The sequence below is a fragment of the Nansenia antarctica genome (genome assembly GCF_963989245.1).
Source record: "Nansenia antarctica genome assembly, chromosome: 12".
In the NCBI taxonomy this organism is placed as follows: domain Eukaryota; kingdom Metazoa; phylum Chordata; class Actinopteri; order Argentiniformes; family Microstomatidae; genus Nansenia; species Nansenia antarctica.
Genome location: NC_137682.1, coordinates 3,938,130 through 3,960,629, shown reverse-complemented (window position 1 = coordinate 3,960,629; position 22,500 = coordinate 3,938,130). Strand labels below are relative to the sequence as shown.

Below are 22,500 nucleotides of genomic sequence, written 5' to 3'. Positions count from 1 at the left end.
CAATTAAACATGTTCATTATAACCCAATTAAACATAATATAAATAATATTAAACATAGTTCATTAGAGGATTGTAAGATCGACCTAAGGGAAGAAAACCAACGAGAATGTCCTCTTCAAATATTCTTCTTTCCCCTCTGGAAATCTTTTCCATCAGTTCCACAATTTGACATTTTTAGATCGTCAAACATTGAGAGCCTTCAAATTGAAGTCCCAATTTCAATGCAAATCGTTTACAATATACGTTTTCTATTATTAATTGTTGTTGTTATTATTATCATCATCATTACTATTACTATTGCTTTTCCCTGTCATGGAAATTGTTTATCGCTGATGCTCGATAAGGAGCTCTCTGCCTTTTGTAAACAATCCTCATGATTGGCAAATTTTTAAAGAGTTGCGCTGAAATGCAAAGAGGTGGGTCCTAGTGCTCAAACGGTTAAGGATAAGGATATAGAGGTGAGGTGTTTTTTCAGAAATTTGATTTAGAAAACAACAATGTTCAGCTTTTGTTTAGGTTTCAGGTGGGTGGGTTAGGTAGGAGTTAAGGAGGTTGGGGAATAAGGGTGATTGTTGTAAGGGGCGTTCGTTTTTCCAACCACACTTCCTGCCTCTCTTAGGGCTTTCACACCGGCAAAGAACCGTGCCCGTTCGCGTTTGGGAAACCTCCGAACGTTGGCGCTGTCTGGCGAAGTGTACCAGTGTATGAACGCGGGCTCGTTCGCCAGACAGCGCCAACGTTCGGAGGTTTCCGAACGCGAACCGGGCGCGGTTCTTTGCCGGTGTGAAAGCCCTATCTCTGGCTGCTCTTTGCTACATTTATTGTTTAGGTACATGGCTCACTTATACATATGAGTATGTATACATACATTAATATACTAAAGCACTATTAACGTGCCACCTCTTATTCTACTCGCTCAGCATTTATATTAAATGATCTCTACCTAGAATCAGCAAAATGTTTTTTTTTTTCTGTCCACTAAGGTTGCCAACACAGACTTTATCCTTTCCCAGTCGAAGGACTTCTGTGCGCATTGACGTGTCGATCACTTAATCTTTTTGTGTTCAAACAAAGAAGTTCTCTATTGAATATGCTTCTGAAGAAGACAAATTTAATAACAAAAATTTAGGAAAAGAAAAATGTTTTTTTTTGTGTGTGTGCTAGATTGTTATTGTAGAATATGTACACTTCTGACTATGGCTTTTTTTTTCAAAGTGAAGTGTGCTGTACTTGGGTGATGGTGTTGAAGTATTAGAAAAGAAGTGTTGGGATTTTCACTTTTTTTTACAAGGCAAGCAAAGGCAGCCTGGTAGTCAAAGGCTTTGCCTCTCAAAAGAATCCTTGCCCGTCAGCTTTAACAGCATGAAACATTCTGGACACATCCCTCACTAACCAAATTGAAACCCAAGCTAAATTGGCATGCTAGGTTTTCCTTAAAACTGTCACTTGAGACATCACAAATAACATCACACGTGCAGCAACGCAAATCTTTTTGTAAGGTTGTTTTTCTGCCAGTTAAGTGTCATTGACTAGTTGGGTTGTAGTTACGTTTATGTTTTGTTTCTTCCTGTCATTGTTGAGTGAAATCACTGACTTCCAAGTCTTACGGTGATCTGTGAATCATCATGTCGTCCATCCTCGGGGAAAAACTATCTGACTCGGCATTGCCTATGTTCACACACTATTTGTGTCATTGTTTCAGAATAGTCGTTAAATTCTGCTTACGGTCCCAACAGCTATGAGCCTCAAAGTCTATGTCTGAGAGCTACAAGTGATGCGGTTTCTATGGGAACAGCAATCGTGTTAATCTAAATCTAGTTCTACTCTCATTTGTTTCTGCGTGAAACTGTTGCCTATCCCTCATTCACACAGCCAATTACCCCCCCCCCCCCTTAAACCACAGAACTGTTACTGCTGTTTTGGGTTTATTTTATCCCCAACTTTTGGGGAAATGCAAAAGGATTTTTATATGATTACTCCCTTGTAAGATATCTCTTAAATTAAGGTACAGGTCTGATTTCACCAAGAAAACTTTTTTTTTTCTTTCTTTTTTTTCTTTTTATATATGTATATTATACTCCATTAAGGAATGTTTAGAATTATCTTCCTCCAATGTGGATGTAGCCATTATTACGCCATTTTATGACTTTGTAAGAGAATTCACTGTGTGAAAATTGGTTTGCATTTTTGTATAATACAATCTGCTTTTTTTTGTTTGATACGAGAGGGACGTCAAACTGGAAGTTTGAAGAGAGGAAAAAAATTAACCTGTGAAATTGAGAAAAGAAAAACGTAACTTATGTACAACAGTGATTCTATGCCGAGGGGGAAGGATTAAAAGAAATTGCTAACTCTGCTAAGTGTTGTCCGTCTTTTCCACTCATAGAAAAGTAAATACCGTGGCCTGGGGTGGGTGGTCCAGCACCGCGGTTTACAGTGCACACATGTCGGCATGGGTTCGACTCCGGCCCATGCCCTGCTGACATGCCCTCTCTCCCTTCTTCTCCTTACTTTCCTGTCTCTCTTCACTGTCTTATCTGTCCAATAAAATGAACAACTATGAGTGGGACTGCCCCACTCAGAAAAAAACTATTTTTTTTAAAAAAGAAGAAAAGTAAATACCTTTTACAGCACATTTTAACACTCACAGCTTACCACCTTTTAGAAATCCTGTCATTTAGAGGTATTTTGACTAATTAACTTTTAAAGGGGAAATCTGGGATTGGTACATTTATCTTTTTACTTTTAAATGAACGATAGTACCCTCTAGATTAGTTCCACCAATCGGTAGGAACAATAAGAACAATCGGTAGACACCAAGAAATTGGCACGGTGTCAAATTATAACTTACTCACAATGTGAGGTAGTTACAAGCTTAGTCCAACCACCTTTAATGGTGTAGTACTGTTTATGCAATGATATATTCTTACATTCTTTTGATGCATATGCAACGTTTTCTGTGTCATGTCTTGAGTGAGTGAGAATTGTGTTTTGTAAGTGAGCAGAGAATCTTGATGCAGTTATTGTGTGCAATATATATATAGAAACAACGAGATTATAGTTGTCACCTTTTTAAAAGCACTTTTTATAGGTTTAATAGCATAATCGTCAGTCACAATTACATTGGGATTAGTGATCATAACAGTTTATATACATATATATATATTATTATTTTTACAATGCTCTTGTAGTTAAAAAATCCAGTAAGTGATGCACTGTTAGAACAATCAATAATTCTAAATGATTAAGAATCATACAGAAAACACACTGTACAAAAAGCAACAGTTAAACAACAATACACTCAATTAACATGCATACAATAAATGTAATCGCATGTACCACACAAATCTGGCTCCACTAGATCATGCCATCAAGAACATCTTAAGGATCAGTGACATAGTAGGGTAGCTATTAAGGCACTTAGATGATACTAGCAATACATTTGGTTTCTCAGCCTCACACACACACACACACACGTTTCCTTTTATCCTTTCCAGAGTGGGTAGCTAAGGTGAATGAGCTTCCTGTCACAGTGCAGCCTCCTGGTGCGATCCATGTCCTCTTCAGAAAGGGAGAACCCAAAGACCTGAAGAGAGACAACGTGAGTGACATCGTTCTCTTAGACTGTGTTTACACTGCCAGGTAGAAGTGACTCATCCATGTGGCACAGATCGGATATGTAAAGCCCAATGCACACGGCGTGCGATGCTATATTGTCGCACGACAACATTCGATTCTCCATTCACCCCCCACTCACTTCGGTGGTGTGAATTGAGAATCGAATGTTGTCGTGCGACAAATTCGCACGCCGTGTGCATTGGGCTTAACATGTACGTGTAACCAGTAAAAAAGCACATTGAATCGGATACTCAGATCTGATTCAGGCCTCAATAATCATATGTGGAAATAAATCTGAAACGAATCGGATATGTGGTCATTTCGACTCTGATGCAACCAGGCAGGTCGCATATTCCTGGTGATTCTGATTCGCACGTCATTGAAAATGTCTTCGCTGCCGTTACCCTTAATAAAGAGGCTGGACAGAAAGATTCAAGGAAAAAAAGGAGTGGGGCTGGGAACTGATTGAATAACGAAGGCATGATAGTCTGCTGCAGAAGACAGTAGTAGTCGATCATGGAGTGATTAGCTCAGAGCTTCTGCTTGTGTTTTCCAACAGGTAATTTTTAAAAAGGCAGTTTTAGAAGACATGCCGCACCTGTGTTACTGCACATGTGTGGGGTCCCAGCTCACATGTCTCCCATCATGCAACCTGCCCAGTGCCGCCATGTCCTCCTCCCCCAGTTGGAACCCAAACACCTGGGAGGGATGGGAGTCAGGAGGACCAGCAGGGAGGGATGGGAGTCAGGAGGACCAGCAGGGAGGGATGGGAGTCAGGAGGACCAGCAGGTAGGGGGGGGGGGGGAAGGGTGGAAGTTGAGAGAACAAAAAACGGTGGTTGATACATTAACCTAGCCTGCGGCCTCGTACCTACGACCGAATCACAGCCGTGCTGATATTCAGTATAACACACTCCCTCTTGTGTGATATTGCTTAATTGAAGGCCAGTGTTTTCCAGGTGAAAGGAAAGTGCTAAATAATGCGATTTGTGCTTAGGGTTTAGCAGTCTGGAGTCTTGTTGTTAATATGAGCTTCAAGTTTTCAGATTTGTGTGCCAATAGTTCCATTCTTTGTGTGTATACAAACTGGAATCAACCAACTTGCAGTACCTGACAGTTCTCCAAAATCCTCTCCTTTTTGGTGGACTTTGGAATGGTGACAACTCCATTCTGAAAAGAAACAAAAATATAAAAAGCAGTAAGACTAAACAACAAGTTTTAACCTTCATGTGTTGCTGTATTACTATGGAGCTGCAATAAGAAATGTTTTCTTACTTCAAAATTAACTTTTTGATCTGTGTGGAACCATGTAAAAATTATGAACACCCCTTGACCAATCATTATTAGTGAACCATTAGTGCACCGAAATGAAAATTCTTGTCCGAAGCCGAATTTAAGGAAACTGAAATGAGATACTGATATTGATACTGAATGCGTACCAGCAGTTTTTCTTTTCTTTTTGTACCATTGTATAAATTAAATACATTTTGCTTTTTATTCAGACTTTTCAAAGATTTATTTTTTGAAAACTTTAATTGAACATTCCAGCAGGCATCAGGCTATACCAACAAAGCACAATAACTGAAAATAACTAAATAAGAACAGCATTAACAGAACAGCATGGGTTGCTTGCACTGTTTGATCGCGTCATCAAAAAACATCTACTATTCAGTGGTAAACATTCAGTCTTTTCACACCTTTGAATACCAATGTGCTTTTTTGACTATTATTCGGCCGAATACATTCAAATACATTCGAATCTTCGGTGCATCCCTAATCGTCATCAAGTATTTAACAAAGGTGGTACTGGGAAAAACCCTGTATTGGCGAGGTGCAGGTCGGACGAATATCAAACTTATAAAAAAGAAAATAGCCACAAACAAATGTGTACGAGGAGGAAGGCAACTTGATACTGAAACAAACACGTAATAATAATAAAAGTGAAGGTGGTGGGTTTATACTGTATCTCCTGCACCTGGAGGGTTACAGTACCTGTATGCTCCAGCGGATGCAGATCTGAGAGGGGGTGCGCCCGTACTTGTGTGCCAGCTCCAGGATGGTGGGGTGGGTGAGGGCTTCCCCCTTGGCCAGGGGGCAGTAGCCCTGGAACACGATGCCCTCCTGACGACAGTACTCCGCCAGCTGTTCAGGCTGGAGAAACGGATGGTACTCCACCTGAGGGATGGAAGGGGCATCACTGTGATGGTCATGTCGTGACGTTTGAATTATAAGGTTCTATCTCAATTTTTGTCAAAATTGAGTTTTTTTACATAATCTGATCCATTAGGTGTTTATTAATGCCTGTGTGGTGTTATTTTTAAAATGTTGACATTTTTGAGTTAGTAATTAATAAAATACAACGGTTCCATCTCACAAAACATAATGGAATGTAAAAACGTTGACGCTCAATATCTCTGAACTGCCCTGAACGGAGATAGAACCTTAGAATTCTAAACTCACGATTTCCTGTTGTTACAGTAGGGGCCAGGGATTGACTTTGAATTGGGTCAAATGACTGGAGGCTGCTGTTACATCTCACACACACACACACACACACACACACACACACCTGGTTGACATGAGGCACCACGCTACAGTCCTCCTTTAATTCCTGCAGGTGTCGGATAAGGAAGTTGCTCACTCCAATTGCACGACACACCCCTGCCTCACATTCAGACAGAAAAAGAGAGCAGACTTACACAATATAAATATGCTTATATAATGTTATTTTATAATAATAATAAACCTTTTTTAATCCATGTTTCTCACCCTCATTATACAGCTCCTCCAAAGCCCTCCAGGTCTCTGCCCTCACCTCCCTGTTTGACCGCCCAGGGACCATGGCATCTGGCCAGTGCATCAGGTACAAGTCTGTGACGGTGGGAGGGAGAGAAGGAGGAAGAGGGAGAAGGGATGTAGGAAAGTAAGAGATGGTTAAGTGCTTAGCTAAGCATATCGTGGCAAACCTGCCTGTCGAGGAGGATAAGGGCCTTCAGCACCGCGGACAGCGCAGCACAGACAGGGCACACATCTCCTCACACAGTTCGTGAGTTTAGAATTATCAGGTTCTATCTCCGTTTAGGGCATTTCAGAGATATTGAGCGTCAACGTTTTTACATTCCATTATGTTTTGTGAGATGGAACCTTTGTATTTTATGAATTACTAACTCAAAAATGTCAACATTTTAAAAACAACACCACACAGGCATTAATAAACACCTAATGGATCAGATTATGTAAAAAAACTAAATTTGGACAAAAATGGGATAGAACCTTATAATTCTAACGTCACGAGTTGCCCTGCATTGCGCAATCACCCAACTTTATTCCCCACACCTATGTTCCTTTATTAAATACGCCCGTTGTGTCTGTGTCGTTCTCTAGGTTGGGTGTGTGTAAACTCCCCTGGTTGAAGCCGGCCACAATATACACAGCAAACCAACCAGAGGCATCAGCATCTTTCTACTTCCAGGACTGGATCATCATCATTGGGCATTGCCATGTTGACATGTCAAGAACAAGAATAAACTTCAGAATACCGTTCAACTGGTTCAGGGCTTACAAGTTACATTTGTTGTTGTGGTGGTCTTCTCCTCTTGTGAAAGTGAAAATTGGTTCTCATGTATTGACCAACCTGGTTAAACAAAGCGTGAGCTTAGAATGATAAGGTTCTATCTCCGTTTAGAATGATAAGGTTCTATCTCCGTTTAGAATGATAAGGTTCTATCTCCGTTTAGGGCAGTTCAGAGATATTGAGCGTCGAAGTTTTTACATTCCATTATGTTTTGTGAGATGGAACCTTTTTCATTTTATGAATTACTAACTCAAAAATGTCAACATTTTAAAAATAACACCACACAGGCATTAATAAACGCCTAATGGATCAGATTACGTAAAAAAACTACATTTTGACAAAAGTTGAGATAGAACCTGATAATTCTAACGTCACGAAAGGTCAAATAAAGTATCCAGTGCTTGCCAATAAACTCTTACCGAGGTATTCCACCCCTAGGCGGGAGCATGAGTCACGGCAGGCCTTCTTGGCAGCTCTGTAGCCGTAGTCTCCTGGCCACAGTTTGGTGGTGAGCCACAAGTCGTGCCGTGGTACTCCACTCTCTTCAACAGCTTTACCCAGCTGCTCCTCACAGCCGTACCTCTTGGCTGTGTCAATGTGCCGTACAGCGCACTCACGGAGTGCGTACACGACAGCGTTGTGTGAATACCCGCCATCATGTGATGTCCCTTGAAAGAGGAGGATGAAGATGGACCATCACTTTTGTTCTGTTTTAACATGTTGGCTGTATTTGACAACAACAAACTAGTGCAAAAGATGGTTTAACATGTCATCATTTAGATTAAATACATTTCTCATTGATTTTGTCTGAGGCTGCTTTTCCTGGTCCCCCTCTTCTGCTTTTGTGCAGACATGAAAACATAGGATTTGCCTTTAACATAATTTCCTTAGTTACTAGTCCAACTCTTCAAATCAGTGCCGAAGAAGGAGAGAAGAACATGAGGCTACCGTTTTCAATATGGAAATTGAGATGAATCCCACGTCTCCTCTCCTGTCCATTTGCACTGATCTGAAAGAACTTCGTGAGCTTAGAATGATAAGGTTCTATCTCCGTTTAGGGCAGTTCAGAGATATTGAGCGTCAAAGTTTTTACATTCCATTATGTTTTGTGAGATGGAACCTTTGTATTTTATGAATTACTAACTCAGAAATGTCAACATTTTAAAAATAACACCACACAGGCATTAATAAACACCTAATGGATCAGATTATGTAAAAAACTACATTTTGATAAAAAAATAAATAACCCTTAGTGCAGATGAAGGAGAGGGTACTGTACTGCAAGATGCAACTGTAAATGAGTGTACTGTACTGTAATGCATATCCCTGTTTAGTCCATATCATATCCACTACCTCTTTTCAGACCTCTTCTTTTCAAGTTTCAGGTCCTTGAGGGAACTATAAAGTTGTATTTCTAGAACAACCGACATCTATCTTACAGAGTAGGTCTAAACTGTAGAACTTTTGGTTATCAATGTTACAGCTCGACGGCAGATGTGTGTGAAACAAGGATTGGGGGACAGTTGGCTACAGCAGTTTGCTGCTGGTCAACATGAACGTGCGTAGGATACTGTATCATACTATGATAGAGGTGTATCATCATAGCTGCCAAGTCTCACGCAATCTTTTGGTGAAACTTGGCAGCCCTGTGTATCATACAACGGAGGAGGTGTTTCTCTGCCGAAACACCTCCTCCGGGACTACAACAGCCTGCAGAACTTGCAAACTGCTCAATTCTGCGCAACATGAAATTCACCCAAAATATGATATTGTTTGGGAATAATAGCCTAACGCCGGTATCTAAATACAAAATCTCACCCAATCCAAGTATTGGAATTTGCAGTCCATTGGAGAGAGAGACTGTAGGACAAGTCAAAGCCGTTTCAGAGTTCATGCTTTTTCAAGTGTATACGTATAGCTACGATATAATCATTTAAATGTTTTGATCATTTATTCATTGGATCATTTTCTCGCTTTAAAGGGAGCCACGAGTAGACGTCGTAAAATCAGTTAAAGTTAGAATTCCATTACTTTGCGGCAAGAGGTTGCAGTAAAGCAGTAGTATGTCCTATAAAGACTACAACAGTGGATTTATGTAGTTTCTCCGAGTTTTCTCCAACTTTTCCTACGTCTAAAGAATGAGGCTACTGCGCCTGCGCACACCACAAGACTCCTGTAAGAGAGAGTGGGAGAAAAGTAGCGTACTAGTTTCGGAATGCGAGTTATGATCATAAAATGAGGTGGGATGCTATTTGTTCTTGCTGGTTTACGATGATATGTTCAATTGTGCATGCACGCAACAAAATGCAAAAAACATGTCGCCTAAGTAAGTTCTGTAATGGTCAGCTAAGGACAACATTGATGTGTGTAGCAAGTCTAAAAAAAAAAAAACATGAGCACAGCGACAAACTATCAACACGATAAAGCAAAACATATCGACGTGTGTCAACTAATCAACTAATTGAAAAAACGTGACATGGCATTGTCTTGCTTTATTCATAGTGGCTGGGCCTAATTTCTTTATTGTCTAGGTTAAAGAAAGTTATCCAAAAAAAGTTGGTCTGTGTGCACTGGCGGACTCAAGGGGGGGGGGGGGGCAGGGGGGGGCGACCGCCCCTCCTGGTGCCCCCACGGTTGAAAAACGTCTGTCTTAAGTGTCCTTTTGAGTGGCAAAAAATGCCCTTTTGAGTGCAAAATTAGAGGATGTACCCTATTGGTGCCCCTCAAATGGTGTAAACTTGACCATGTGCACTGATGGGGTCCCATGTTGTGCAGTAGGTGCCCTTTTTTTCTTTTCGCCCCCCCTGCCCTTCAACCAGCCTGAGTCCACCACTGTCTGTCTGTGTGTTTCTCATACCCTCTCCCCGGACACAGGGTCCTTCTCCTTCTCCGTGGCTGTAGAAGTCCTCGGTGGGCGTATCTGGTGGCACCGATCCTGCTGCTGCTCCTGGTGGGCGCAGCTCTGACTGCCCTGCTCCCCCCCGCAGAGGACCGGGCAGACATGGGGGTCCTGGGAGCGCTCCACCGCAGAGACACAGGCGACGCAATCAACGCCGCTCCCCCCCACCGTCAAACATCAAAACAAACTGCCTTCACTGTGGTCATCCAGACGTATAACCGCACTGACATCCTCCTGAAACTCCTGAACCATTACCAGGCGGTGCCACACCTCCGGCGGGTTATTATCGTGTGGAATAACATCGGCGAGAGGACGCCACAAGTGCTCTGGGACTCCCTGGGGCCCCATCCCATCCCGGTGGTCTTCAAAGAGCAGAGAGCCAATCGCATGCGCAACCGACTGCAACCGTTCACCGAGATAGATACTGACGGTGCGTGTCAATTAGCCAATTACTAATTAGGGTGAGCTTCCCTAGGCAATCACACTACAGCACTATTGTGTGTTATTAGGGGTTTGTCTGTGTGCAAGAAAGTGTTGTGTGGATTCCTTAGCAATATTATGAGTGTAATGTATAATCGTTTTTAATGATCTCATTGATTTTATTCTCAGCTGTGTTGATGCTGGATGACGACACTTTGGTCAGCGTTCCAGATATCAGTTTTGCCTTCTCAATGTGGAAGGTAATGGACAGGGCTGGGGTCATTCGATTTTACTTAATCATTCGATATGCCCATCAATAGTGTATTACTTTAAGCTTGGAACACACCGGCTACCTCTACTTTAGCAGCGCGGGTGCCTTTCAGATGTTTATTCTGATCTTCACCTCATGTCTCTCCTTCAACAGCAATTCCCTGAGCAGATCGTGGGATTCGTCCCCCGTAAACACGTCACAACGGTGTCTGGAGTCTACAGCTACGGCAGCTTCGAGCTCCAGGACCCAGAGATGGGAGGTGGTGACAGGTAGGCTACCCTCTGACAGGACCCAGAGATGGGAGGTGGTGACAGGTAGGCTACCCTCCGACCCTCTCAGCTATACAACAAAGAGAAAGAATCAAAACATTAGTATTGCCTTAGCCCTTAGAGTGTTTCATATTAGCCACTTCATCTAATCTTTATACAACCCTGATTCCCAAAAAGTTGTTTCAAGCCTTTATTTGATACTATTCAAATGTCAGTCACACACCCTGCGACTCATCTAGTGGTCTTGGATAGCCTGGACTGAGTGGTTTTGCACTGGGAAAAGGCTGAAATAGATCACACTCTGAAATAAATGTCTGTGTATGTATACTTCCTGTATCATCAGCAAAGCAGATGTTAGTGCACACATCCAAGTGGCTAATGATAATGCATAATGTTAAGTTAAGCTTTATTGAATTTATTGAATGTTTGGCGTATCTATTCTGACATTATGCAAGTGTGTAATGATCCTGTATCCCCTAGCTGCACCCCTGACTGTTTTGGTGGTCTGGTCATCTCATCCCACTGCAGGTACTCCATGGTGCTGATCGGCGCCGCCTTCTTCCACCGCCGCTACCTGCAGCTGTTCCAGGACCAGCCGCCAGAAGTGCACACCCTAGTGGACGAGACACAGAACTGCGACGACATCGCCATGAACTTTGCTGTAGCGGTACAGCTAGGGCTCGAGTCCGGAGGCGAAGGCGCTGGCAGACCCTCTGGGGTCTTCGTAAAGCCTGTGGATCTGCGTAACCTGGAGAGGGACGCCAGCAGCGGTTACTTGGGTATGTGGCACCGACCTGAACACCTGCTGCAGCGGTCGTACTGCCTGAACAGGCTGGCACAGATCTACGGGTCCATGCCCCTGAGGTACTCCAACCTGATGCTGTGCCAGTTCGGCTTCCCGAGCTACGCCAACCATAAGAGCCGGAGCTAACTGACTGGACTGACTGACATGCAGATGACGCTTAATTGGTACTCAGAGAGAGAGGGAGGGAGAGAGAGAGAGAGGGAGGTAGAGAGAGAGAGGGGGAGGTAGAGGGAGAGAGAGAGGGAGGGAGAGAGAGAGGGGGGGAGGACTACAGAGGTTGTTTCTTGCCCAAGGAAGATAAAAAAATAGAATGAATAACGTTTCGTTGAGTTAGCTGGTGGCTAATAGAGTCCTCTAGCATGGGCGTGTGTGTGTGTGTGTGTGTGTGTCATTAACATCACACTTTCCTTCCGTGTCTGAAGGAAGTGTTGAAGACCTCGGGGACCTCAGTGCTCAGGTGTCATGTAATAGGGTTGGGGGGGGGGGTGAGAGTGTTGAGGATGCAGAGGGGTGGGTAGGAGGGTTTATTGCTTCTGGAATCAATGGTTGATATTGTAGTATTTTAGGGCAGAGAATGAAAGATACGGGTTAGTGCAATAAAAAGTGATTACACATTTGAGTAATAATGAGACACCTTGGTGTGATCTGGTTAATGTTATCATATCATTCTGTTAGATCATTTCTATACACATTTTTTACATTTTGGTCAGGGATATGGTTTATTTTTTTTCTGCAACTCAAGGTTAGGTTTCCCTTGTTTTATCTCTTCCAGGAGATCTCACTTAGTCGTCATCCTAGGGCCAAATAATAAGTGCACGGATGGTGGTCAAAGAAGATACTATACCAAGAGGACTCTTACTGCAGAGTCAGTATGTAGTAGTCAGATGTTACATTTACATTTACATTTTTGGCATTTAGCAGACGCCTTATTCCAAAGCGACTTACAATCAATACATTTGAATACTAAGCAAGTGAATCATCAATCCACCATTCGTAGCAGGAAGAGTAATCCAGCTCAGGTCCGGGGCCATTGATAGAAGGAAAAACCTTCTCCTATCACCTTCTTCTAAACCTAAAAACGTTATTTTTATTTGTATACATTAATACTGATGTATGGCATCAGTATTAATAAACAATACGTTTTACACTGTTGCCAAAACTGTGTTATCCTCATTGTCCAGAACTTCTAGTCTGGTTGTCGACAAGGAAGGATGTGTTTTACTTAATGTAATGCAATTGCTTTTACAGCCAGCAGATGTCGGCCATTGCACAAAAGTAAGCTCTCTACTTTTTGCTTGGCTCAAACCAGGTAGTAGTGCCTAGCAGCTGTAAGTGTAGCCTACATCATGGTGAAAACTCAAGGCTGTCCCAGGAGATGGAGCCTTCCTTTTACACCATGATGACTTTGTTACAATGGAAAATCCATTGACCCCCTTGCACAATGCTTTTGGGCCGTTATTCATTTTAATGAATGGGGTAGCTGTGGCACAGGAGGTAGAGTCGCCGCCTAATGATCACAAGGTCGGCAGATCGGCGGTTCGAGCCCCGGCTGGCCACATGTCAAAGTGTCCTTGGGCAAGACACTGAACCCCAAAATTGCTCCCAGTGAGCGGGCCAGCACCTTGCATGGTAGCTTGCCGCCATTGGTGTGTGAATGTGTGTGTGAATGGGTGAATGAGAGGCCGTTGTAAAGTGCTTTGGAGCAGCAAAAAAGGCGCTATATAAGTGCAGTCCATTTACCATTTACCATTATGTGTATGGTTTATCTGCCAAAAATCTATATTAGTCTATGTATCTCAAATGTGGAGCTGATGCATCATTTGGAATGTGTCTTCTTCTTTTCTACACAGTTGATGTATACAGTACAGTACTCTCTTACTGGAACATTTTACTGCCGTTGATTTATTTGTTTTCGTTTTAATAATAATAATAATAATAATACATTTATTTTATAAGGCGCCTTTCATGGCACTCAAGGTCGCCGTACAACACAGTGAACAACGCCGTACAACACCGTTTTCTATACGGTAGTCGCCTTTGATAAGAGCTCTGTTAGGCTATGCTGCTTCTTTGAGGTTAGAAAATACATTTGCTCTGTCGAAATGAATAAAGAATTCAACTTCTTCATCTTGTTTTTCTATTTGTACAATCTGCATCTGCACTGTTCTTCAACAATACAAGCAATCAGCTAGCCTTTTGATGTTCTGATGTTGGGGGAAAACCTGCTTGGACAAAGAAGAGGAAAACTCTATTTGTACAATGATGTCATTATTATACTTTGGTGAGATTTGAATAGCAAAAGAAATTAGGTGATTTTTAAAATGTATTACAATATCTTGTGTAGTGTTTATTACACTATTCCATATTTCATGAAATACCAGATGTCTTCTAACTTTTAAGTGCCCAAGGACACTTCGACATGTGGCCACCCGGGGCTCGAACCGCTGATCTGCCAACCTTGTGATCATTAGGCGGCAAACCCTACCTCCTGTGCCACAGCCGCCCCAAATCCCTGGGCATTGTCCCTGGGCATCCGGGGCTGTTTGATGCCCTGGATCTCCGGATCCTGGGAGGGAAAATAAAGTTTCCACCTACAATGTCGCCGTCAATTTAGCGAAAGCCCTAAAACTCCTCAACCAACAACTCTGTCATCCCCCCACCCACCCACCCACCCACCTCCCCCCAGAAACATCTCAGCCCCTTCACCTAATACCCTTTGTGGGAGGTTTTCCCTGCTTACGTCAATCATGCTCACGGTCCCCATAGCAACGACGAGGCAGAGTGCTCCGCTGCCCCACAGGAGAGAGATAGGACAGGGAGCGCTGAGTCTGCAGCGCCAGCACACACACACACACACACACACACACACACACACACACACACACACACACACACACACACACACAAACTAGAGAAATTACTCCAAAACAGCACTATAAGGATTGTGAGTCAAGTTTATTATACTTTATACACACCAATTTCACCACTGAATCACTATTTTGTATTAAATATAAAATACATGTTGCCACAATGTTTGGGGCCACTGCCCCACCTGCCCCTAATGTGGAAACGCCACTGCTTATGTGTTACTTATTCAGCATCGTGTATAAAGAAACATGAGGCAGTGTTTAACTCAGATAAAAGAACAAAGCAGTTCAGCTGTGCCCTGTTACTGGTACCACAATGTGATGCCAAATGGCAGACAAACCTTGCACCTTTTGTTTTTTCACAGTTTATTGATTAAGCAATATCACACGAGAGGGAGCGTGTTATACTGAATATCAGCACGGCTGTGATTCGGTTTTAAATTGACAATCACAGACGTGCTGATTCAGTATAACAGCACGACCTCGAGTGTGATATTGCTTTTATACAACAGTTCTACAGCGCAATTTATTAGTTAACAGTAATAAGTGACAACAGATTATGATTTGTTTGTTTATTTAATCATTTATTTTGGCTCTGTCAAGAAGAAATAGTTCCGCAACTGGACTGTTGCCTAGTAACCTGAACACAAACATCTGCGGGGTAGCTAATGGTCATTTCGGAGTGATACATAGTTAAAAGTCCCAGTGCTGTTATACTGTAGCCCTTGGGATACAATCCGAGCAAACAGATTTACAGATCTTTATATATATATATAATATATATATATGTGTGACCCCAGAGGGGCTCCGTAGTATTGTGTGTGGATTGCTAACAATTTTATTTTAATTAGCCTAATACATTTTAAATTGAGTCCACAGTCAAAATGTGGAAAAAGTGAAGGGGTATGATGACTGTAGGCACTGTCTATCATAATGACAAAGCCCCACACCACCATCTGCTCCTTATATCTGATTGGCACTGAACTAAAACCATACAGTATAGTCTTAAATCCTGCTAATCATGACTGCATACCCATTAACCTCTCACACAACAGTGTAGAGTCTTGCATGAAATGCACGCACGTACACAATCAAATGCGCATGGCTGCTGTCTGGACCAGGTCTCTCTTGAAAAATAAATGTTTTCTCAATGAGACTATCCTGGATAAATAAAAGGTTACATCTACGTTTTAAAATAATAATTAAAAAAAGGCCTTGAGGTACCAGTTTCCCCTAACCAAAGATGAAGGATCTTGGATCAGACTACCCTAACCCTAAATGTTAACCCATGGTAGTGTACACATATCTAATCCTGTATCAGACGTTAGGGGTGACTTCTACCTACCTACCCCCTAAAGGGAGCCCTAGAGGGCCAACTAAAGCCCAATTTATACTTCTGCGTCGAATTTACGCGCAGCTACGCCGTAGCCTACGCCAGGGCTCTCCCAATTTATAGTTCTGCGTTGGTCGGTCTGCGTCGAGTTGGTCGGTGTACTCATAGCGGCATAATAGGGATTTTTTTGTTATGCTTGTTGTAAAGAATAATATAATAATAATATAAGATAGTCTATACTGCATTGAAATGACATTAAACTAAGATAATAAGATGGTTATCATAATTTTTCAACTCTTTATTAATAATTAATTACAGAAACGAGAGAGTCGGAGTCATGTCGAAATCATGTGCTACCAAGCGGACCAATCACAGTGCTTACGGTCTGCATAGGCACTGCCGCATAGTTACATTTTTGGAGAGGTGCGCGTCAACCTACGCCGTAGATTTTACGCAGAAGTATAAATTGGGCTTAAGGGTCCTACACAGGTCCGTTGCTGCCCGGGCCCCCCGGTCTGCCCCCCCCCGGGCCCTCAGAGCGCATTTTGTGCCAAAGCTTCACCAGTGGCTCCCTCTTCCTCCAGATCAGCTTGTGGCCGTATGCAACGTACCATCTACAGGAGAGAGATGGAAAAAGTTTTTTATAATTTATTTTGTATAATTTTGCCATTTAGCAGACGCTTTTAATCCAAACGCGATTTACAATTACGAATTACAGGGACATTCCCCCTGGAGTAACTGAGGGCTAAGTGCCTTACTCAAGGGCACACTAGTAGTGGTGTGGTTTCAGGCGGGATTTGAACTCAACAATCTTCCGATCACAAGTCCAACTCACTATCCACTAGACCACCACTACCCCTACAGTATAGTGTTTAATAATGTAACCACTATTCTCTTACTGTCAGAATTGATTAATACATTTTCATAAAAGCCATCAGTGCTATACTCACACTCCAAACAGGGCTCCTCCAATGTGGGCCGCGTGATCAAACAGCCTCCATCCCAAAACAAGCCCTACTGTATCCATGGCAACGAGAGCTTTCAAGGCCTAAAGAGGAAATTGTAAAGGTAAGGCACTTAAGCATACAGTGGCCCTCCATATGTTTTGGACAGAGGAAGCATGTTATCACTCTCACTCTCTCACACTCTCTCTCTCTCTCTCACACACACACACACACACACACACACACACACACACACCATAACAGAAAATATCACTCACGCTGCCTGCGGTAAAGCTGACCATGGGCAGGAAGATGATGCCTAGTTTGGCTTCAGGTACTTTGGTGCAGACGGCAGCCAGGACCGCCATGATGGCCCCAGACTGGAGCACACAGAAATTAGAAAATTCAAATTTGAAAGTGACAGTTGGATCTAAGTGACAGTTGGATCTAAGTGACAGTTGACACTAGAACAGCCGTGTCTATGTTACCTACTCAGGGTATATACAGGAATCTTGAGGTTAATTTCAATACCTTTCTAAGACTTTTTAAAGACCTTGTCAATATCTTTCCAGACCTCATCGCCACTTCGAGCTGTAACCGTTTACATCAGTGAGACCTTTAACCTAACAGTTTTAGTTTGCAATAGACTAGACCACTGTCATACAACAGAATTCCCGGGTTCATCTTTGTTTTTTAATAAAACTAATAAATTCACAAACTTTTACTAAAAGTTTTTAGGACTCAAACTCTTTGGACAGAGTCTAATTAAAGAAAAATACCAACAAAATTCTAGACCTCATAAAATCGTGATAAAACTTTTTAATACTTATTAAGGGTCTTGATTTTCCCAAAATTGATTGATCAACTTTTAACACTTTTCAAGACACCGCGGATACCCTGAATGACTACAGAACTGTGCAAAATCAAATGCTAATTATCAATTGTAATAAGATGTGCACATGCTTCTGGGTCAAAGGTTAACTGTTAACAACCCGTGTTACAGTATCGCAGAGTTGCCGGTTGCCAGCGGAGTATAAACCAGTTTGTAAGAGGGAAGGGCATCTCACCGCTCCAAGAGAGGGATGCAGGCGTCCGGTGGCTGTCTTACACACGTAACTCACCATAGTGGAGATCACACCTGAAAATCAACCAAGATGAGGGCGAGAAACATTGTTTAAACCACACATATGCACACACAGTTGCAGTCTCTCTCTCACACACACACACACACACGCACACACACACACACACGCACACGCACACGCGCACGCACACACGCGCACGCACACACACGCACACGCACACACTTGCTCACTCACAAAAAATGTATCAAATGATCAACCTCTTTCACTCTCCTGCTCCATCATCTATTGCACATTCAAATTCTAACTAGCATAAACACGCTAATCACACAGGCTCCTACCAGCTGAGAGGTAGACTGCGAGGAACTGCTCCCTCCCCAGGAGAGAAACAATGCTGGAGGAGAAGGTCCACAACACATACATGTTGGCCACCATGTGGAGTATAGAGTAATGGCTGAAGGAGGAGAGGACCATGGGAAGGCACCGCGTCTCTGGCGGAGGGAACAACATGAGTAGTTTCATGGAGAAAGAAGTTGGAGGAAATTAGGCTACATGTCAAGGCTTGTCGTGATAAAAAAAGGTTGATCTTTAACTAGTTTCACTTGAGCAAAGTTTCACTACAAATAAAGCGCCAGACAGAAGGCTTGTGATCCAACAGCTCAACACAACCCAACAAACAAACACATTACTGTACTTACTGGAGGCTGGATTTGAGGTGAAGTACTTTATCATAGATCTCTGCAGAGAGGGAATCCGCCAGCAACAGAGGACCACAGCATTTACTGCTATGATTCCTATGTGATGGAGACGGGAGAGAAAGAGAATATCAGGGGAGACAAGATGAGAAAACCTCTGAAGCAACCTCGGATTCATAACATCAACACATTTCAACTCATCTTTTGCTTCAACCATGGATATACTCCAACAGTGTATATACAGGAATCTTGAGGTTAATTTCAATACCTTTCTAAGACTTTTTCAAGACCTTGTCAATATTTTTCCAGACCTCACCGCCACTTTGAGCTGTAACCGTTTACATCAGTGACACCTTTTAACTGAACAATTTTAGTTTGCAATAGACTAGACCATGATCATACAACAGAATTTCCGGTTCATCTTTGTTTTTTAATAAAACTAATAAATTCACGGCAAGGCAGAGGCCTCTTGACAGCCTCTTCCCTCAAATCCTCCAAATCACAATCCTCCAGATGACTCACCAGCAGCAGTCTTCTGGCCCTCCGTCAGGACGCTCCAGACATCGTCCACCACAGACATCAACATGATCATCTGTTTCTGCCATTCTGATAGCTGGTTCCACCAATTGTGCCAGTATGTCATGTCCTGTGACTGCTGGGAAAAAAGCAATGAGTTCTTAGGTTTGGTCTACATGTATCATAAGCTGATGGTTGATATTCATATTATGCTTAACAGATACGGTCAGATGATCGTGAGTTTAGAATTATAAGGTTCTATCTCCGTTTAGGGCAGTTCAGAGATATTGAGCGTCAAAGTTTTTACATTCCATTATGTTCTGTGAGATGGAACCTTTGTATTTTATTAATTAATAACTAAAACATTTCAACATTTTAAAAATAACACCACACAGGCATTAATAAACACCTAATGGATCAGATTATGTAAAAAAACTCAATTTTGACAAAAATGGAGATAGAACCTTATAATTCTAACGTCACATGGTGGTATTCAGGGGGCCCTTGAACAATAGTTACTGGGCAACCTATGGTCTAGTCTACAGGTGTCCATGTATCGGGAGCGTGTTTCTTAGGAGTGTTCACCCTTTTCATGACGGGATGTACTGGATGGACATTAACTGTGGTTTCTTGAATGTGTTGTGTCAAATGATGGGACATATCTGCATCATCACCTTACCTGTCCTAGTTTTTCTGCCTCAGCCTCGTCCCTAGCGATCTTCACTCGTGACTTTAGAGACTCGTACTGCAAGATGGCTGCCGCACTGAAGGAGACGCCTGTAAACTAACATGGAGTCAGACAAACATAGAGGTCCAAGATCTCAGACTGCCCAGATCGTACTGATTTACATTTACTTGGAAAATGCTCTATGTAAAATTGCCTTATACAGGGTATATACAGGAATCTTGAGGTTAATTTGAAAGTGACAGTTGGACCTTTCTAATACTTTTTTGAGCTGTAACCGTTTACATCAGTGACACCTTTAACTTAACAGTTTTAGTTTGCAATAGACTAGACCACTATCATACAACACAATTTCCGGTTCATCTTTGTTTTTTAATAAAACTAATAAATTCACGAACTTTTACAAAAAAAAAATAGGACTCAAACTCTTTGGACAGAGTCTAATTCTGAAAAATACCTACAAACACTTTTAAATACTTATTAAGGGTCTTGATTTTCCCAAAATGTATTTATCAACTTTTAATACTTTTCAAGACACCGCGGATACCCTGCTTATATCAATTGACACAAACATACATGAAAAAATACATGAAATGAACTAGAAGGTAGTAACATTCATATATGCATTATTACAGTATACATGAGGGGAAACTTAGGGGCCAAGCTGGTCGGACCTACCCCCACTGTGAACATCAGGGGTTTGAACAATTTGCTGGAGGGTGCAGCTTTCCGAGGAACTGACAAATCAGCAGCAACCTTAGACGGGGGAGGGGGGCCTGTTTCTTCTGCACCCTTCCTCGGTTCCGGCTTCCTTGCGTCCCTCCGGAAGCCACGTCTCTGCTGAGGGTGGAGGGTGAGGCCACTTCTCTGCTGAGGGTGGAGGGTGAGGCCACTTCTCTGCTGAGGGTGGAGGGTGAGGCCACTTCTCTGCTGAGGGTGGAGGGTGAGGCCACTTCTCTGCTGATGGTGGAGGGTGAAGCCACATCTCTGTTGAGGGTGGAGGGTGAACCTGTGGATGGGCGAAGGAAGACCACTTATTCAAATTAGTACTGAATGCAACTAAAACAAAAAAGTATATACTTTTTTAGGGCTCAGAAATCTGAGGGCATTGTAGAAAGTAGGCTTACAAGTATCTTGGCATCTGGATTGATAAGTTATCGTTTGAAACACATAGTTGAATTAATAAAGAAAGTTGAGTTAAACTAGGTTTCTTGCATAGCAATAGGTCATGTTTGTCACTTTCAATGTTAGAAAGAATAATCAGCGATCAGCTCGACCTTGTCTTCACTAGATCCTCCCATACCTCCAACCTTACTGTTACCCCTCTTCCAGTTACTGACCATCACTTTGAATCCTTCTCCCTCCCCCTCAAATCCATCTCTTCCCTGTCAGTCTCTAACCACTTTGTACCCTCTCGTCGGAAACCTACGTACCCTGTCCCCCCCACTACCCTCTCTTCCTCTTGCCTTATCCTCCCTACCCTCTGTTGAATCCTTCTCCCTTCTATCCACTGATTCAGCATCTTTCGACGCCCTCTGTCCACTAACCTTGAAGCCAGCACAATCCTCTCCACGTGCTCCCTTTGCTCTCTCTTGTAGAACAGAGCTCAGGGCAGCTGAGAAGAGATGGAGGAGAAAAACCGGCCTCCCTGATGACCTAAACCTTTATCACTCTCTCCTCTCCGACTGCGCCTCCTCTGCATCAGCTGCTAAAGCTTCCTACTATCATTCCAAAATACATTCTTCTTCTGCCTCTAATCCTGGAAAAAGGTTCTCCACATCCCTCAACCCACCTCCTCCCTGTCTGCTGATGACTTTGTCACCTGCTTCGAAAAAAAAGGTTGATGACATAAGCAGCACCAAAAAAAGGTTGACATTAGCAGCACCTTTTCTCCTCCTCCTACCAACGCTCTGCACTACACTTGGCCCCTGGCTTATCATCTTTTTCCCCCCCCACTCTCCTGATGAGATTCTCACACTAATCACATCCAAGCGGGCAACCACCTGCCCTCTCGATCCCATCCCCCTCCCCTCTTCTCCGATCCATTTCCTCCCACATCCTTCCTTACCTTACCACCGTAATCAACTCCTCCTTATCCACAGGATCTGACTCCCAGCTAAACTTCAAGATAGCCAGTCAAGAGTCAAGCCTCTCCTCAAGAAACCAACTTGACCCACTACAACTACAGACCGGTATCCCATCTCTCCTTCCCTTCCAAAAACCCTTGAACGTGCTGCATCGAAAACACTCCGCTCCTCCACCTCTGCTGGCCGACTGGCCCCACCAGCTCTACGCCAACGCGGCAGTCACTCTGCCCGGTCACGTCTCATCACTACACTGGCTACCCGCTGGTGGAATGAGCTTCCCACGGCTGTCAATACTGCAGAGTCACTCCCCATCTTCCGTCGGAGACTGAAGACCCATCTCTTCAGGTTACACCTTAACTGCTCCTCCTGAGACATCTAGGCTACTACCCCCCAGCACTGCGTCTCCTGAGACACCTGCTTCCCCCTATACTGTGTC

General features: G+C 42.9%; 3 protein-coding genes across 4 annotated transcripts in view; 1 reads left to right on the top strand and 2 right to left on the bottom strand.

Annotated features, from left to right (window-relative positions):
• Positions 1-3,116: 3,116 nt before the first annotated feature.
• LOC308168184 (putative oxidoreductase ZK1290.5) lies at positions 3,117-9,177 on the bottom strand. Of its 2 annotated transcripts, XM_080542675.1 has the most exons (8): positions 9,010-9,177; positions 7,611-7,859; positions 6,387-6,488; positions 6,187-6,278; positions 5,610-5,792; positions 4,728-4,787; positions 4,217-4,317; positions 3,451-3,586 (listed from the first exon to the last, which is right to left on the bottom strand). In XM_080542675.1, exons 1-7 carry the CDS (start codon positions 9,083-9,085, stop codon positions 4,222-4,224), a joined length of 858 nt encoding a protein of 285 aa, XP_080398801.1. In that variant the 5' UTR covers positions 9,086-9,177; the 3' UTR covers positions 3,451-3,586; positions 4,217-4,221. The 2 variants fall into 2 exon arrangements, with proteins under 2 accessions (XP_080398802.1, XP_080398801.1); XM_080542676.1 differs by lacking the exon at positions 4,217-4,317 and having other exon boundaries at positions 3,117-3,586.
• A 194-nt stretch (positions 9,178-9,371) lies between these two features.
• extl2 (exostosin-like glycosyltransferase 2) lies at positions 9,372-11,981 on the top strand (the record flags this gene model as incomplete). Its single annotated transcript, XM_080543168.1, has 5 exons — positions 9,372-9,431; positions 10,066-10,520; positions 10,700-10,770; positions 10,935-11,050; positions 11,579-11,981. The coding sequence occupies exons 1-5, from the start codon at positions 9,427-9,429 to the stop codon at positions 11,979-11,981; spliced, it is 1,050 nt and encodes a 349-aa protein (XP_080399294.1). The 5' UTR covers positions 9,372-9,426.
• A 4,317-nt stretch (positions 11,982-16,298) lies between these two features.
• parla (presenilin associated, rhomboid-like a) overlaps positions 16,299-22,500 on the bottom strand; it is a 7,963-nt gene continuing 1,761 nt past the window's right edge. Inside the window, exons 2-10 of the mRNA XM_080542842.1 lie at positions 20,656-20,986; positions 19,972-20,076; positions 19,299-19,431; positions 18,780-18,875; positions 18,423-18,572; positions 18,067-18,137; positions 17,278-17,379; positions 17,006-17,103; positions 16,299-16,669 (exon numbers count right to left, since the gene is read on the bottom strand). Of these exons, the coding sequence (XP_080398968.1) occupies positions 16,537-16,669; positions 17,006-17,103; positions 17,278-17,379; positions 18,067-18,137; positions 18,423-18,572; positions 18,780-18,875; positions 19,299-19,431; positions 19,972-20,076; positions 20,656-20,986 (1,219 nt within the window). The 3' untranslated portion in view covers positions 16,299-16,536. The remainder of the gene's footprint in view (positions 16,670-17,005; positions 17,104-17,277; positions 17,380-18,066; positions 18,138-18,422; positions 18,573-18,779; positions 18,876-19,298; positions 19,432-19,971; positions 20,077-20,655; positions 20,987-22,500) is intronic.